Here is a 15993-nt window from a genome sequence, read left to right on the forward strand (position 1 = left end):
CACAGTAATACTGAGTTGTCACTGCACAGTTAGTTGGATACTTGATTTGATGAATTATTGTGTAAAAATAAACACAATGAAAGTACTTGTGGTTTATAGCTGTCTCCACCTTGCATACACAGCCTTCACATACATTACTGGCTTATTGTGCAATAGGAAAATATAAATATAGTATGATAAGAACAATCACTACATAATATAAAGTGCATAGTAAACATGGTATGGTAGTATTACACACATTTCAGAACAGACACACCCTCTCCCCCCATTTGCACTTCTTTCTTTCCCCCTGTCGGGAACTGACTTGGATCCTTCCACTTCTCTCTATGATTATCCTGAAAATTATTTCGCACAGGTTCACTTACTGCACAGTGTGTTTGAACACATGAGACTTTTACAATGTCACAGCTAAATACTGACGCTCATTTCTCACCAAATGATAGTTTCAGAACAGACACACCCTCTCCCCCCATTTGCACTTCTTTCTTTCCCCCTGTCGGGAACTGACTTGGATCCTTCCACTTCTCTCTATGATTATCCTGAAAATTATTTCGCACAGGTTTACTTACTGCACAGTTTTAACACATGAGACTTTTGCAATGTCACAGCTAAATACTGACACTCATTTCTCACTAAATGATGTTTTAAACCAAACTTTTAATAAACTGCTTGCTTGCTAGTTAAAGAATAATGCTGGTGATGTTATCTACTTTTGTTTTTGTAAAGAAATCCTATTATACAAAGCAAAGCAGTGTGTTCATTTGCCTCGGTACCCTCGACTTAAGCCCAGTGGGTCTACTGAAGTGCTAGATATTTAAAAGGAGCTCATAAATGTTGGATTTCTAAAATAATGCTCAGTCTTTTCTTAAACCTGGTCACTAGTTTTTAGGAAATGTCACTACAATATCAAAAACGGTGCATTTAGTGTGAGCTGTTTTCAGCACACATATAGCACTGGTACTGTTTATCGGGTTAAAACAGTCATTGAAGGTTGTGGTGTTTTCATGGCATTTGACAACATTAAGAACACTTCAAGGTCAAAGGTCAAAGTGTTTATTTGTCATATGCACAGTTAGGAAACATGTTTCCCTGTACAATGAAATTCTGACTTTGCCGTCCACATGAATGCCACAAAATACAAATGAAATATAAAGTAGATGAATAAGTAACACAAAATCTAAGGCACTTTAAGCAGCAAATGCAGCAGTATAATAAAAATATATAAGAATATAATAGAGAATGTATGCTGCATGGGAGCAGCATGTGCAGCAGTCAGCAGTCAATGTGCAGTTATGCATATGCAAACTGAGAATGTAAACAGTACAGTACTTCTAGACCATCAGCAGACATATCTTTTAACAGCCTGGTAAGTGTAAACAATGTTTGTATTTATACATTTAGACCATTTTCTGCATGTTGCAGGTTTTGTTGGCTGCATGCATCCAACCTTACTTTTGATTGTGTCTAGGTAGATTCAGAGCGCTCAGTGGCCACTGGCTCCAGTCTGACATGTCTTAACAAATATATTGTGTTTGACCTCCTACCAGGTTTCCTGCTCTGTCTGTGGTCAAGATCCTTCCTCTTTGGGTTAGGGTGAGGGAATTTGTTTTCTTAGTCACAAGGCTTAAATCCAGCTGAAAGCAAACGCAGAAAGCCTACATTTTAAAATCCTTGCTTGATCATTGATGTTAGTTATTGCTATAAGAGTTGTTTGAAGTGATCAGATTCACGAGACTTGTATCCAGACCTCTGGTTTTGAACGGTGGTCGATGTGTTCAGATACTTAAGTAAAAGTATCAGTGCCACTGTTAAAATACTCCATTACAAGTGAAGGTTTTGTATTTAAAACCTAGAGAAGTATAAACTAGTATAAAATGGAATACTGGAGTATCAAACTGTATTTAAGCACCACTGACTTTGGATTAGATCATCAGTTCAAGACAAACAAAATGCCTTTCTTAAATGTGTCTTTTTACTGCAGCCTTCTGTGCACAACTCTTAGACTATTGCAGCAGCTGAGGAGCCACCAGGGGCCCCCAGATACAACAAGTGATAATGCTGCTTTGTGCTGTTGCCATAAACCCTTTGTACAATATCTGCACTGTCCACAATAAAGAAAATTCTGTTCAGTGTTCAAGTTGTAACACAGATTTCCTGATTTATTAACTGTAATTGTGCTGCACCTTTTGCACAATACAAAGTTGATTTTAAAGCAGTTTAGGAATTTTCTGGAAAATGTGTGAGAAAGCGGTTGTAATTTTCCTTAGGGCCTCAGAAGTGTTTGGTCCCTGGTATTTTGAGGAGAAATGTCCCATCTATGTGTTTTACACATCTGTCAGGGGACTAAAAATCCAAAGAATCCTTTGCACATATTACGTGTGATATTTTGTTTATGTTAATAGGTATCCAGGTCTCAGCAGACATGTTAACCACTGTACCAGCTATGGAAGACATGAGGGGAATGAATTCCACTACAATGACACCCTGGAGATGCTGTCTGTCTCATACTTTGGTGAGCTGAAAGCACACACACTGCATGTATTTTATGACACTGCTTTGTTATGAACTCCTTCTTCTTCTCCTGTCTCAGATCATAAGGAGCAGCCGCTGACAGTAGTGCATTACCACTGTAATCCAAATCAGTCCACCTCTTTCATCTGGGACCAGAAGCTCAGGTCTGAGGAGCCTTTGCAGATCTGGGTGGAGAGCCCCTGTGCTTGTCCAAATGCCTGCGCTGTGGAAGAGTTGGGTTTAGGCACAATCTTCCTCATTGTTCTGTCTGTCAGTGCTGCTGCATACTTCATCCTTGGTAATGCGTTGCATTATGTTTAACCTAGATATAAGGAAGTAAAGTATCAAAAGGAAGGAAATAAGAAAGTGTTGCATAGACTAAAGGTTTGTTTTTAAAGCCTTACCAGTTAGGAGCTAAACATGTAATGTTGTCTACAGGGTGACTTTGCAGTGCAGATCATGGCATCATGAAACTGAAGGGTTTTTGTTCTGAAAAGCTTGAATGTGCAATGTAAAACATTTGGCATACCGGATAATCAACAAAGATCCATCTGTCCATTAGATTTAGATGAAACAGTGTGTTCAATGGGAACTATTGATCATGTGACATGAGAGGAAACGTCCTGGGGTCACCAAAATCATTCATATTTGTCTTCTGGCAACCACAGACATCCACAGCCAATGTCAAAAATTAGTTTAGCTGTTAACACAGCTTGTATGTGAAAAACGACCTCTGTACCCATGTCCAGTCTTCACATTTCCACGCAGACAGGAGAGTGGCATCGATCTCATGTAACTCTTGGCAGAACAGTGATAAAGATTCTCCATAAGGCCTAAACTAGTCATTTACTTTCTCTCTGTTAGGATATGATGTGGTACGTGCCATGTATGGCCCATCCTCTCCATGAAAATAAAAAAAAGATGGATAAAACAAAAAAACATAAATGTGATGAAATGAAAATTTGAATTTCAGAATGAATGCCCTTCTTACACTGGGGTGGGGGTATGTGGCGGTGGAACACAGACTGTGACTACCATACCTAGCTGGATTACAGCTTTCTATGGATCCGGGAAGGGAACAGAGGGACCTTATTAAGTTGTCATTACTGCGAATGCTTCAAACGTCCAGTGATTGATTTAGACCTGTTCATGGCTACATAGCCAGACTCTCAGCCCCCGTCGTCCATTTCTCCTCCAGGCTCCTGTGCACTGAGGCCATTTCGGAGCAACAGTGGAGTCCAGATCTCTCCGGAGCACAGCGTGTGGTGTATGATCTGCTACCTCTGTACTGAGCGCAGGCCAACAGGAAGACACTGCACAGACATGACACACTGAATGGAAAGCAGCTGCACACCTCTGGAGCACTGCAAGACATCTCAACATGGAACTGAAGGTGCCACGTCCCACGGGGGGGCAAGACTCAGCCTGGTTTTTGTTGTTAAATTTGTAAACATGACCTGTGGCTTGCACTCTTGGAACCTTTACACAGCATTGTATGAAGTTAAATGATAAATGTGTTTTGCTTTGGTTGTTTTCATAAAAGCAACATGTTTGTATATTTAATACATTTGAACATATTTAAAGTGTTTTCTAAACATTATGCAAAAAATATAATCACCAAAAGTGATACAGTTCTGCAAGGCGACCTTTTGATTAGACCAATATTTGCTGATAATGGAACTTGGTGACTGAGTTTATTTCTTCCTTACATTGACAGCCATTATTACCTGGTGATACAAAAACCTACTGTACACGGTACGTATCGAGTAGACCAAAGAGATTAAGTGTAAGCACAATAAATAAACCAGAAGTTCACATCTCCACCGAGTGAAGGCCCTGATTACAAACTCTACTTTCTTCATTGTCCCTACTTGTCACAAATGAACAACCATTCCAGGGCAGTAGCCAGTATTTTAAGTCATTTTTATGGGAAGCATTGTTTTGCCTGGCTTGGTCACAAATGACCAGAGGATGTACAGTTATAGTATGTTATAGTTATCTTATTTTCACACAAACCTCTTAGTAAGTGACTGGAAGTGTTAAAAAGTTACATAAATTGCTAATTCTGGTGTTGTTAATTCTTTATGATGTAATCTGTGATTCTTTTCTTTCACCTACAGTATTTAGTTGTTTAGTTAGGAGGATTTGTTGCTCCATATGCTGAGGATGTGACCTCTGGGTCATCTGTGGTGGCTACTGCCCTGATTCAGGCTTAAATACTGGAGTGTGCTTTAAATAAATGCATGTCTTTAAGTCTTTTTTCCTTCTAGGTTTTGGTCTAATAGTTTTGTAATATTTTCTTTGGTGCTTCTCCTGTGTGGCAGTTTCTGCAGGTGTCCTCCTTTCGAGTTGTATTTTAAAACAAGCCCCCTTGTTCCACTAAATGTAATTTATGTTGAACTAGCACGTCACCTTTCATGACCCTTTTGTTTTCTGAAGCTGCCCAGGGGCTGACTCTTCAGCATCTCATTGCACCAGCACAGGTCTGTTTGCTCATCGCTCCTTTCCATCCTGTCTGTGTGGAGGCTCTGAGCTCTGCTGTCCTCTGTACGTCACACCTCGGCTGTGCTCAGTCCTCCAGTGTGATGTCATCAGAAGGGGTCTGTGGTGCGCTGTGTACTGCTGTGTTCAGCTGCTCTCTGGAGTCCACAGGCAGGTCGCTGTCCTGTGGAAACTCTGGAGAGCCTCCTGTGCTTGGTGGGACATCAGTCCTTTCTGCTGAAGGCCTGGAATGAAATATAACATACAGAGATGTAGTGGTCAGGTTCCTGTACCCATCCCATCTTTTCACAGCTGGCTTCCACTTTTTGTACTGTACTATGACAGGCCCAATATGTGATAGACACATCTCTTAACTGGACACACACTGATGACACTGACATCACTCAAAATATTGTTTAGCTTTGAATTACATTTTTAACACAAGGTTACTCATAACTACTGTGTTCAGCCCATAGATGTGTAGCATAGGATGGACTGGCTCCTTTATCCATTTTCAGTTATTGCATGAGGGTACTAACTAAAATCATTTCAAATGAGCAGGCTGAACATATACTTGGCACGACAAAGGTAAAAAAAAGAATTGTGGTCAGTCTGTAATATTGGAATCAGTGAAGTTTTGGTATTTTAACTTGGAAAAATGACATGTAAATAAAAATGAATGGCTGAAGTCCATTTGGGTTCAGGGTGCTGGTACACTTCATGCTGACTCACTGACGCACTGTCAAACATGGGACACTTGAACAAAACCGAGCCAGTGTTCATGTTATTTATGGCTGTGTGGTTTTCTTACTATGACTCAAAATGACAGTGAAAGTGGAAAGGCTGATGGATGGGCTTTTAAATTCAGTATCTTGATTACTGGACACTCTTTTAACTTATCCTGGATATACAGTAGAAGGAGGTCCTCAGAGGATGATTCCAAATGATCATGGCGACTCCTGACCCCCCTCTTATCTGCTCTGACTTTCCATTTGTGCACAACTTATTTTATATCTGGCAGATTTCTAAAGAATTTACTCAACACATTTAAACTCCCCTGGTGAGGAACCAGAGCCATTTCTTCTATTGTCACTCTATTGCATAGAACGACTCCATCAGGTCCATTTAGATCCAGTGGACATGGCTTTACATTCATTGCAGTTGCTCTAGTTGCTTGGGAAAACAGTCTCTGTGTCCCCACCCTCCCACTGACATCACCTCTGAGACCTGCTGTGGAGCTGTGCTCCATTTTCTGGAAAGCAGGGTGAAAACTGCAGCTGTGACGTGAAACATATTAGCTGAGAATAGTCCATGACAGTGGCTGCAGGTGGCTGCTCTCCTACGACTCGCAACAGCCTCGACGCCCCAAACACCATCATTAAAGTCATACCTCATCTCCTCTGCCTCAGCATCCTGTTCCTCATCCTCATAGAGTGATGAAGGCAGATACAGATGGAGTACTGGAACCTTAGGGGCGCCAGGCTGTGTCTGATGAGCCTGCCACTCATTGCCACAGGGGTGTGTGGGAGTTTCTGGGAGGAGAAGAGTCAGTCACGGTCAGAGATGCAGCTTTGAATTCAGTCACATCCATGTTGCCGATGTCATTTACAGCTTGCCAACAATCCAAACCCTACGATCTGGGACTGGGTGATAGATGGAGCATAACTACATCTGAACAACTTGTGTGTGCTTATCACTAGAGGATATCCAAAACCCAATTACCCAAATCGTAGCAAAAACACACTCGGCCCTCAATCCAAATAATACAGAAAGAATGCAAAACAGAGAAACTTTCATGTCATTTGGTAATAAAACTGGATTATTTATTTGAGTCACCACAAATAAGCACAGCTGTTCCTGCATGAAGCTAAAGACACTGATATAGACAAGTCTGGATATGATTATGGGAGTTTGCAGGCAGATGAACAGTGTGTTTCTGTGTGTGTGTGTCTGTGGATAATAAGGCTTTTCAAGTGGTTAGCATTGTGAGTAAACAGCTTTCGTATGAAAAGTAAGAGTGCATATTATTAACAGGCATTGTCCTTTTATCAAAAATCCAATCTGGTTTTGTTTTGATTGATTATAACTGTAGCCATTGACATGAATAAACTGCTTGTCTTAATATGAACAAAGTCTAAGCAGAAATTTTGAACAAATTTTGCAAGAATTGATTCATTTTGGTATCCATGGTTTCACTTGAGAGATGTATAGTTTCACATGATGTCATGAAGTTTTCAATGGGTTTACATGCTGATAAGAGTGGACTTCTGTGGACACTGCACAACATCAGTGGCAAATCTTTGGTTATTCTGCCTAACGTCCCTGTTGAAAAGCACAGTAGGACCTCATTTTCAGAAGAAAGTGTCAAATGCATCATTCTCAATTCCAACGCTGGGTACATCCCCGAGCCTCTTATACGGTTATTCCTCACTCCAGTCGAGTGAGGAACAAGGAGGCTGACACTTCCACCATCTTAAACTCTGGAGGACAGTGTTCGGACACAACGACAGCATTTGTTCCTTGTACTCACTCTACCACAGCTCAACTAACTGAAATTACATCCAAGCTGAGCAGACGTCTTCAGGTTGGTTTCCTAACAGTGTCCAGCCAAACTGGAATACCATAATATCAATCAGCAGACACATGGCACCGACTCCTCTGCTGCATCTCAGCAGGTTAAATCACTCTTCGGCCTCTCCTGGGTTCTGTCATCACCTTAGCTGTGTTTTAATAGAGCTGAACCCATGATTTAATTGTTCTCATTTGCACACAGTTTTTATTTCTGTTGTTAGGCAACTAAAACATGAAAGAGCGACTTGGTTGTATTGAGTAATGTTGTCTGACATGGAGAGAGAAATGCAAGTTAAGGGATTGATGGAGCTTATATTAATTGCTATATATCAGTATATAATGAATATCATAAATCCTGCACACACACACACACACACACACCTAGAGTACACCTGGTTAAAACCACTCAGAGCAGAGTGTTGTTCTTTTGTTTAGAGAGCTAAGCATTGGGGAGTTAGAGGAGGCTTTTGCTTTGCTCTGCTCAAATCCAGGTAGGTTTACATAAACCTCTGGAGTGTTTCTTCTTTGATAGCAGTCCTATTTGTTGTTGTTTTTTTCAGAAGCACCTGCAGGCCCTATCAGTTGTTTGCGTTGCTTCCCTTTCTCCTATACAAGATGAGTTGTAACACAATCAAAGAAAAAAATGTGAGGTTTTGAAAAAGCTCTATTTTGGCTGTGAAATGGTGGCTGGATGGCAGAATTGGAGAGAAAAACATTTTCAGATTTGGATGGGGTCCTAATTTATTTATCTAAGTAGTGATAACAATAGTCTTGTTTGTTTTCCATGATGAGCGAGCAGGTGAAGGCATGTCCAGTATAAGATGAAAACATTATTACCAGGAAAGGGAATGTTTCAGGCAACTCAGTACATTAAACCTCCAAAAATACAAATACACATTGCTCAATTCAATCAATTCTTATATTTGATAAAAGAGCAGAGTTTTTGAATTTTGAACCAAAGGCCCATAGTGCCCATGTAACAGAAGGATACATGGCTATGACCGTGAACATATGTGATTCATTCACCTGCTGTCTCACTGAGTGGCCCTCTGTGAACGCGCTCAGTGGGGACTTTGTCTTCTGGGGTAACCTCAGCGCTGCTCCCAGTCCTGACCCTCGACGCTGCTCTTGCTCTGATCTCCAGCCTTCCCTTGACCTCGCTCAGCAGTATCAGCCTCCTGCCTCCTCCTCGGCTCTGTGGTTTTGCGCTGTCTGTCACCCTCCCAAAGTTAGGCCTCTGCTGGAAGGGACAGCAAAACCCCTGCACTGTGACAAGAATAATAATAGTTATATGATTCATCGTGTCATTTGTTCCCTATGTAATAAAGTATATTCACCACTACAACCAAGAATGGTGTCTTTGCAATTACAGTACAAGACTGGAGGCATCACACAAAATCCAATGCCACGATGTAACCCTAACATAAACTGATACTACACTTAATGTAGTGACAAGACATGATAACAACTAATTAAATAAAATGACATAATACAAAGTACACTGACAAGAGAATCAAATGGCCAGACTTGGCAGGAAAAGACATGACATAATGGAACTACACAAACTGAAATGAGACAACACATCACAAATGAAAAGACACAACAAGAGATAATACCATGCTGCAGTACAAAATTAAACCGCATGACACAACATGAAATGATGTTACAGTGACAGCGTGGAGGCACCTTGGAGGCCCAAAGGCTCCGAGCCTCTGTCACCATAGGACCATGGTCTTGGTGGAAGCAGAGGGGTTGCTGTGCTCTTGTGAAAGGCTTTAGAGGTAAAGTTTCTCCTCTGCTCACTGTGGGCGTACATTCTTTCACCTGCACCACACTCAGCTTGATGTTTCCTCCAGTCAGTCATTACTACGGCGGCCCTGAAGTGCAAAACACAAAACAGAATGATAAAAGAGAAAGTATTTCAGTGAAGGACGTTAACATGAAATAATTTTTGGTAACATATCAGCTCATTAAAATGCTGCCACCCTGACGAGTCGTTTAAAGGAAGCAGGGCTGATGAACATGAGCGGCTTCTCTTCAACAAGTCACCGTTTTTTTTGTCAGTCCTGCTTCTTTCAAGCTGTTTGTCTTTGTGTTTTCTGAAATGTTGCGCTGGTGGAATGTTGCTGTGTTTTGAACCTCGGAGTCATGGTACAATACATCACACGTTCAACATGTTTAACCTCAAATTGTTTGCAGTCACTGCACAGCCAGTAAGCAATACTGACTAATTAACATACAGTTCATATATTTAATGAGCTTGTTTTTCATTGTTCAGTTAAAAGGCAACTTGATACCATTTTGACAGGCCTCAACAGCTTCAGATGATTGATTCTATAAATGGGTGTTCCCATTGTCTTTGGATTTTGAAATGTGGAGTGAATTTATTATATAAAGAAAAAAGCTTCATCTGCTCTGAATTTATAGTTATGGAGCTGAAACATTCATTTAAAATGTGCTCTTTTGTTTGCATCCACTAAGTGAAATCAGGGTTTACACTGCATTCAGCATGTTCACATAATGTGTCAACCACATGGCCTGGCCTGACTGTCGTTACTCTGATATTTCACAGTTTCCCCGCTCATAATTTATCATTTCTTGGCACCAGTCTGTGGTTGGCATCTGACCATGAACTGCATGTCCCTGGTTTGACTTTAGGAACTTTGCTGCATGTCATTCCCCATCTCTCCTCCTGGCTCTCTACTATCAGAATAATCAATATAGACGTAAAAATGTTGAAAATATTGTTTACAAAATTACAAATGTCAGCCTATCAGCCCACAGGGATGAGGTGGAGAGGCTGATAGTGCTGCACCGACTGGAGGTCATTCTAAAACTACGTTGTACATGTTACAATGACAGTAAAGTAAATCTTATCTTATCTTAGACATTTAGAAAAGACTGTGTTTTACAATGTTAGTTTAATTTATTAATACTACTAATAATAACAAAACAAACAATTCATGCAAAAATGTTGTGCTTTAGCAGGAACTGTGTATGTTCTGTAAAACCCTCAGTAACCTTATGTTGGGTTGCAAAAAAAATAATTTTTAACAAAATATTGGCCATTTCCAAGCCATTAACACATTCACAAAACATAAGTTGTATGGAATAATCACATTAAAACATACAGTGGTGCAGTAATTCAATCGTGTGTCCTAAGACTCTGTTTCTAAAACCAGTGCTCCTGAATCTAGCCTCCATATTAGATTTTGGATGGGTAAATATAACTGGCATGTATGGCCTCAAAAATATATTTATCCACAAAAGGGGGTCCCAGCAGAAAACATTTGGGAGCCACTGCTTTAGCTGGTGTCAAGTATTTCCTGCGTGGAGTCAGTCAAGTTTATCGTGCGGTTCCAGATAACACTCTCTGTGGTGTTTAAATCAATAACTAGTCCTAAAGTTTTGGATCCATTCAGCTCTAAAAACCAAGCAACTTTTTGAACAAATATTTTTGCATAATTATAAAGGAATGAAAAATACAAACCAACAAATACAATGAGAAAAAGAGCTAAGGACAGACTTACTGACCAAACAGAGTACTGCCACTACAGTATAGGATTAATTAATAAAAGGGTCTGACTCCAGACAATACTACACAATAATTTACAACAATTCATTTTTTTACAAGCCCATTTTAACAGCCTGACACATTTTAGAGAAAAACAGTACACACCTCTGGAACTGATTTAGCCTTTTGGGTTGCGTGGCCGAGCCAGGTTATCAACAGCCTTTTAACAAAAGCCATGTGTGTAGTGAGGGTTAGGGTTACAGTACATTGTGCCTTTCAGCGTCTCTCCCACAATGATGACAGTTCTGTGACTGCTCTTACCTGCTCTCATTCAGACACTGACATTTTTCAGCAGTGCTCCCCGAGGAATCATACAGTGTAGAGTTGAATGAAATCCCATTTTGTAACGTTTCTCTGAATATAGATCCACACCCACAGGCTCATTTTACCAGTGGGGCTTTTACTGCAGACCCACTCAGCTGTTGCTAAGGGAGCTCACCCTCTGGGTTTGTTTGTGGTTGGCAGGGATGTTGGGGTGGCAAGTTGTCTACTGCCATAGTTACAAGAATTGCTCTGTGTGACACAATGGCAATATGGATTAAACTTTAACAAGGCGCTGAGGCAATGTGACCTACTCTGGTTACACTTGTGAAGATCCACAGTTCCAGCTTGACAGAGCGCTAAAAACAGCTGATGGACTTAGTCAGTGTGTGTTCACACCCAGGAGTGATTTACTTGACCTCTGGCCATTTTCTTTGGGTCATTTGGTGGAAATGGTGCAGCAGGAAATAAACACATTACAAAGACTTTCAGTCCTCTGCCAGCAGCGCTGTGGTGCAGGTTGTTAAAGAGTGAATAATGTATTCCAACCCACCTACAGTAAATCACCCTCAAATGCAAGGTTGTATGGGTAAAAAGACGATGTATAAAGTTACCCAAGCAAGAATTGCAACATAGTCTGGATTGATATTTATTTTTTCTTCATGTGTTCTTATCTGACGAGAACACCAGACAAGAAGAGTTGTTTTGTCTGAAATCTCAGCTGGTTACAAGGACTCTTTGTTTAACAAGCCCTTGTTTCATTTTTGATAAGAAAACTATCAAGCCAAATCAAAATATGCAATAAAGATATTGTTTACACTGTAAGTTACACTGAAGAAAACAGTGAAAGATAGATGATGTAGAACGTGGCCTTCGGACTTGGCTCATTCTGGAACAACCAGACTCAGGTAGCTGTCATTTGTTCAGCCTATAGGGATGCTCCTGTGGTTGAGCATTGCACATCTGTAATGCAAGGGATTTGTGAGACTGATAAAAACTGGCGCAGGCCAATTGGTGGAGGCAAACACATCCCAACTTTTATTGGGACTTTAAATGGGTCAAGTTCCTCAAACTTACATTTTCCTTCTTGCAAATCTATAGCATCTCTTCATCAGACCATCCATAATTCATGCATGGCTTTAAAACCTAATACTCTCAGTTCATAATGCAGATCTACTTTATACAGGTAAAGTACAGGCACAGGCTAAGATAAACCTGATTACACCTTCATAACCCTGATGCTTTTCAAGCTACAACTCACAGACGTCTGAAATCTTTGAAACTTTTGAAATTAATATTATAATATAATAATAATAATAAAATTATAATTATAATAATATAACACCAAAGTGTGAGGAACTAATGTAATGTAATTTTTTAAATATTATTGTTGTGATGTTTGCTCCTATTTGACAGTCACAGTGCAGACAAAGACAGAGATGCAACAAAGGTCTGAGGCTGGGAAACTGTGGCTATTATGTTGTCTGCCCTCAGACTGACTTTAAGGCCAGCTGGATCTCACTTTGGATTATAATATGTTTTCTCTTGTTTGATTACATTAGCTGGAAAATAGTTTTTCTAAAACAAAAAGTGATAATCCTGACAGTGAGGATTGGCTGCAGTCAGTCATATCACTTTTTATGTGTGAGAATTCAATTCTGAACCAAAATCTTTCTCACTGCTACTAAGATATGGTTTGTCCCAAAAGTGCACAAGGAGGAGAGTGCACGGATAACTTTAATATAAAATATTTTACAAGCCCACCATGGCAACACCACTGTAAAACCTGCTGATGACACCCCGGTGGTGGGGCTTATCTCTGGGGGAATGAGACTGCCTACAGGGATGAGGTGGAGAGGCTGATAGTGCAGAGAGAACAATCTGCTCCTTAATACCTCAAAGACTAAGGAGGCCATTGTCAACTTCAGGAGGAAGAAAACCGACATCTTGCCACTGTTGCTTATTTCGTTTTTCTAGCAGTTAAGTTTTTTATATGGTCTTATTTCATATGTTATGTTTTTTCTACTGCTGTACCGACTGGAGGTCACTCTAAAATTTCATTGTACGTGTTACAATGACAATAAAGGATTATCTTATTTTATGTAATTTTGTATTTTCATATATAACCTAATTTGTATCTTAGGTTTAGTTTCTCTCCTAAATATATGTGTTTCCAAACACATGACTACATGTCAGGTACAGAATGTTACTAATTTCCAGGTGTGGCTGTCCAAGTATTTACAGTCTTAAGCCACTATCCTAATTGTGAGAACCAAATCTCCAGTGGACCATCAGGCTCCTCACTGGTTGCAGCTGTTGTAAGAACATGTGTGAAGCAACTGTGAAGCCTCTTCAGGGAGTGCATACCCACAGATCCACATATAGTACATTACTGTGGACCATAACAAGAGGCTGTGTCATGGATCCAGGCCATTATCTTAGGCCATTATCATAATCCAAAAGGTGAGCAACTAAAACAAAAGGTCGTGCATGAGGAGGTTGAACTTACTCTGTGGATTGTCTTAAAAAAGGGACAGGTGCAGGGGGAATTCTTCCAGCCTGCATGGCGTCTGTCTTCACCTCCATATGGGACTAGGGGGTTTGTCACGTTCAGGGGCTTTTCTCTGTTTTAATTTACACACCGCTTACATCACCAGCATGGAACTGGCTGTTTAATGGTATCCACATGGGATCTTGAGCAGAACACTGAGGCTGAGCTGCAGCACATGCACCTCTGTACACTAACTAGTAGTACAGTATTTTATGACCTCTGTTGGACAATTGACTGAACAGGAGCCTTTCAGATTGGGCAGTCTATTATTGTATTGTTGCCTCCTCTTTTTCTGTTTTCCTTTTAGTTTTTTTTTTTCTTTATGTTAGAGACAGAGTGGTCATTAAGACGATGATATCTGTTAGTTTACCCATCTCTGTCCCTACCAAAATAGGCTGTTACTGCTATTACTGCTGGTAATCATTCATCCAAAGTGCAGTTGAGAGTGAGGGAATATTGTTAGTTTTGCAGGAACTTGCTCAGAAATCAAAGTGTTGAACAATTTGAGTTGGCACTAGGTGAAACATCAGAGGATGAACATCTGAGCCACATTTCACAGCAGTCTATCCAAGAGCTGGTAAAGTATTTCACAGAAAATCACAGATGTCAGTCTCATGGAGGCGCAAAAGGAAATTTCATCGGATCATCTGCTGGGTACCCGGAATGTCCTTACAAAATTTCATGACAGTCCATGCAACAATTATTAAGCTGTTTCAGTCTGCACCAAAGCGACGGACTGAATGCCACACTGAGAGCCACGCCACTAACATGGCTAGAACCTTATCCTGTGCACACAGGTTATGTCACAGTGAGGCACAATGTTGTGAAAACTTGCTCAGCATGTTCATACCTCCAAAAGGATTAAACATACATAAAGACAACATTCTGCCCTCTGTTGTTTCACTTTACTTTGGTTTGTGAACTTTGTTGCTATGAAAACTTTTCAGCTTTTACAAACTCTTCAATCCTCACGTCATTTTATGAAACAACTCTATTTGGAAATAAAGCATCACTACGTTAATTCTTTAATTTCACTGCTGTCCACTTCTGTATCACCATGTGTTGTTTACATTTAGTGACTCATCATGAGGAACAGGAGTGCCATTCTTATCATTTGAAAGCATTTGTATTCTGCTTGAGTTCGACTTTATCCTTCTTTATACTTTATACATTCCAGAGGAGAATACTGCACCTTTTACTGTGCTACATTTAGGTATAGCGTCTAGTTGCTTTGAGAAGTTTACATACAAAGCTTATGACACATGGTGTAATTTCATTGGCTAAACTAGCAAACAGTGTGTGGAGTAGCTAAAGGCAGCTTCAACGTGACCAGCACTAACATTCTCCTTGCATTTCAATGATAATCCAACTTGTTGCAGTCATTCTGCTTAATGAGCACCGTTACTTTTAATACATTTTGCTGTTAAAGCTTATGTATTACACGTGTTTGAAAGCAGACCTTTACTTGCAACAGAGTATTTTTTACTATTGGTGTAATAAACATTGCAGCCTCGCAGTGGTGTTAGCAGGTCTTCAGACTTTAATCATATTTTACAGAAGCAGAGGGCAGTTTGGGAACTGATTCATTGAGGATGCTTTTGTTTAGCACATTAGAAAATCAGCCACACATACAAGATTATAAGAGAAAGCATGTGTGTGTGCTTTCCACAGGCCTTCTGGGTTGATGCTTCACCACAAGCACAAAGCGCTGCTATGTCTTTTACCTGCTATTAACTACTTCAGGCAGTTGAATGTAGAGCAGCTCAGCAACAGTTTGTGGAGGTGGCACAGGTGTCACATGGTATCACAAACTGGTTTTCAATCTTCTGCCTTTTTCTGTAACCACAACTTCATCTATTGATACTTTAACTTTCTCTGGGGCTCCTGGATGTTATTGTCACTAGTCAGTTTGGATTTACTGTGAAGGAGAAATCTGTAAAATGATAGCAGTGTGATGGCTGACAAACACTGGGCTCAGGTGATGACATTCTATATAGAAAAAAGGACATGAAACTATATAAATGCTACAAGTGCGTTTTGATGT

At 40.2% G+C, this 15993-nt stretch overlaps 1 protein-coding gene across 1 annotated transcript; it reads right to left on the minus strand.

Annotated features, from left to right (window-relative positions):
• Positions 1-5080: 5080 nt before the first annotated feature.
• LOC109959610 (uncharacterized) lies at positions 5081-9427 on the minus strand. The gene is made up of 4 exons (XM_020599124.1): positions 9250-9427; positions 8590-8829; positions 6383-6524; positions 5081-5237 (listed from the first exon to the last, which is right to left on the minus strand). The coding sequence occupies exons 1-4, from the start codon at positions 9425-9427 to the stop codon at positions 5081-5083; spliced, it is 717 nt and encodes a 238-aa protein (XP_020454780.1).
• Between the last annotated feature and the right edge of the window lie 6566 nt (positions 9428-15993).

Source organism: Monopterus albus, unplaced genomic scaffold, assembly GCF_001952655.1.
Source record: "Monopterus albus unplaced genomic scaffold, M_albus_1.0 scaffold40.1, whole genome shotgun sequence".
NCBI lineage: Eukaryota > Metazoa > Chordata > Actinopteri > Synbranchiformes > Synbranchidae > Monopterus > Monopterus albus.

Excerpts from the sequence above, each read along its gene's own strand:
- LOC109959610 (XM_020599124.1), bottom strand. The coding sequence starts at position 9,427 with ATGACTGACTGGAGGAAACATCAAGCTGAGTGTGGTGCAGGTGAAAGA. Across the intron at positions 8,830-9,249 it reads GGAGCCTTTGGGCCTCCAAG|TGCAGGGGTTTTGCTGTCCC; the intron begins GTGCCTCCACGC and ends TTCTTGTCACAG. Across the intron at positions 5,238-6,382 it reads GCTGAGGCAGAGGAGATGAG|GCCTTCAGCAGAAAGGACTG; the intron begins GTATGACTTTAA and ends ATTTCATTCCAG.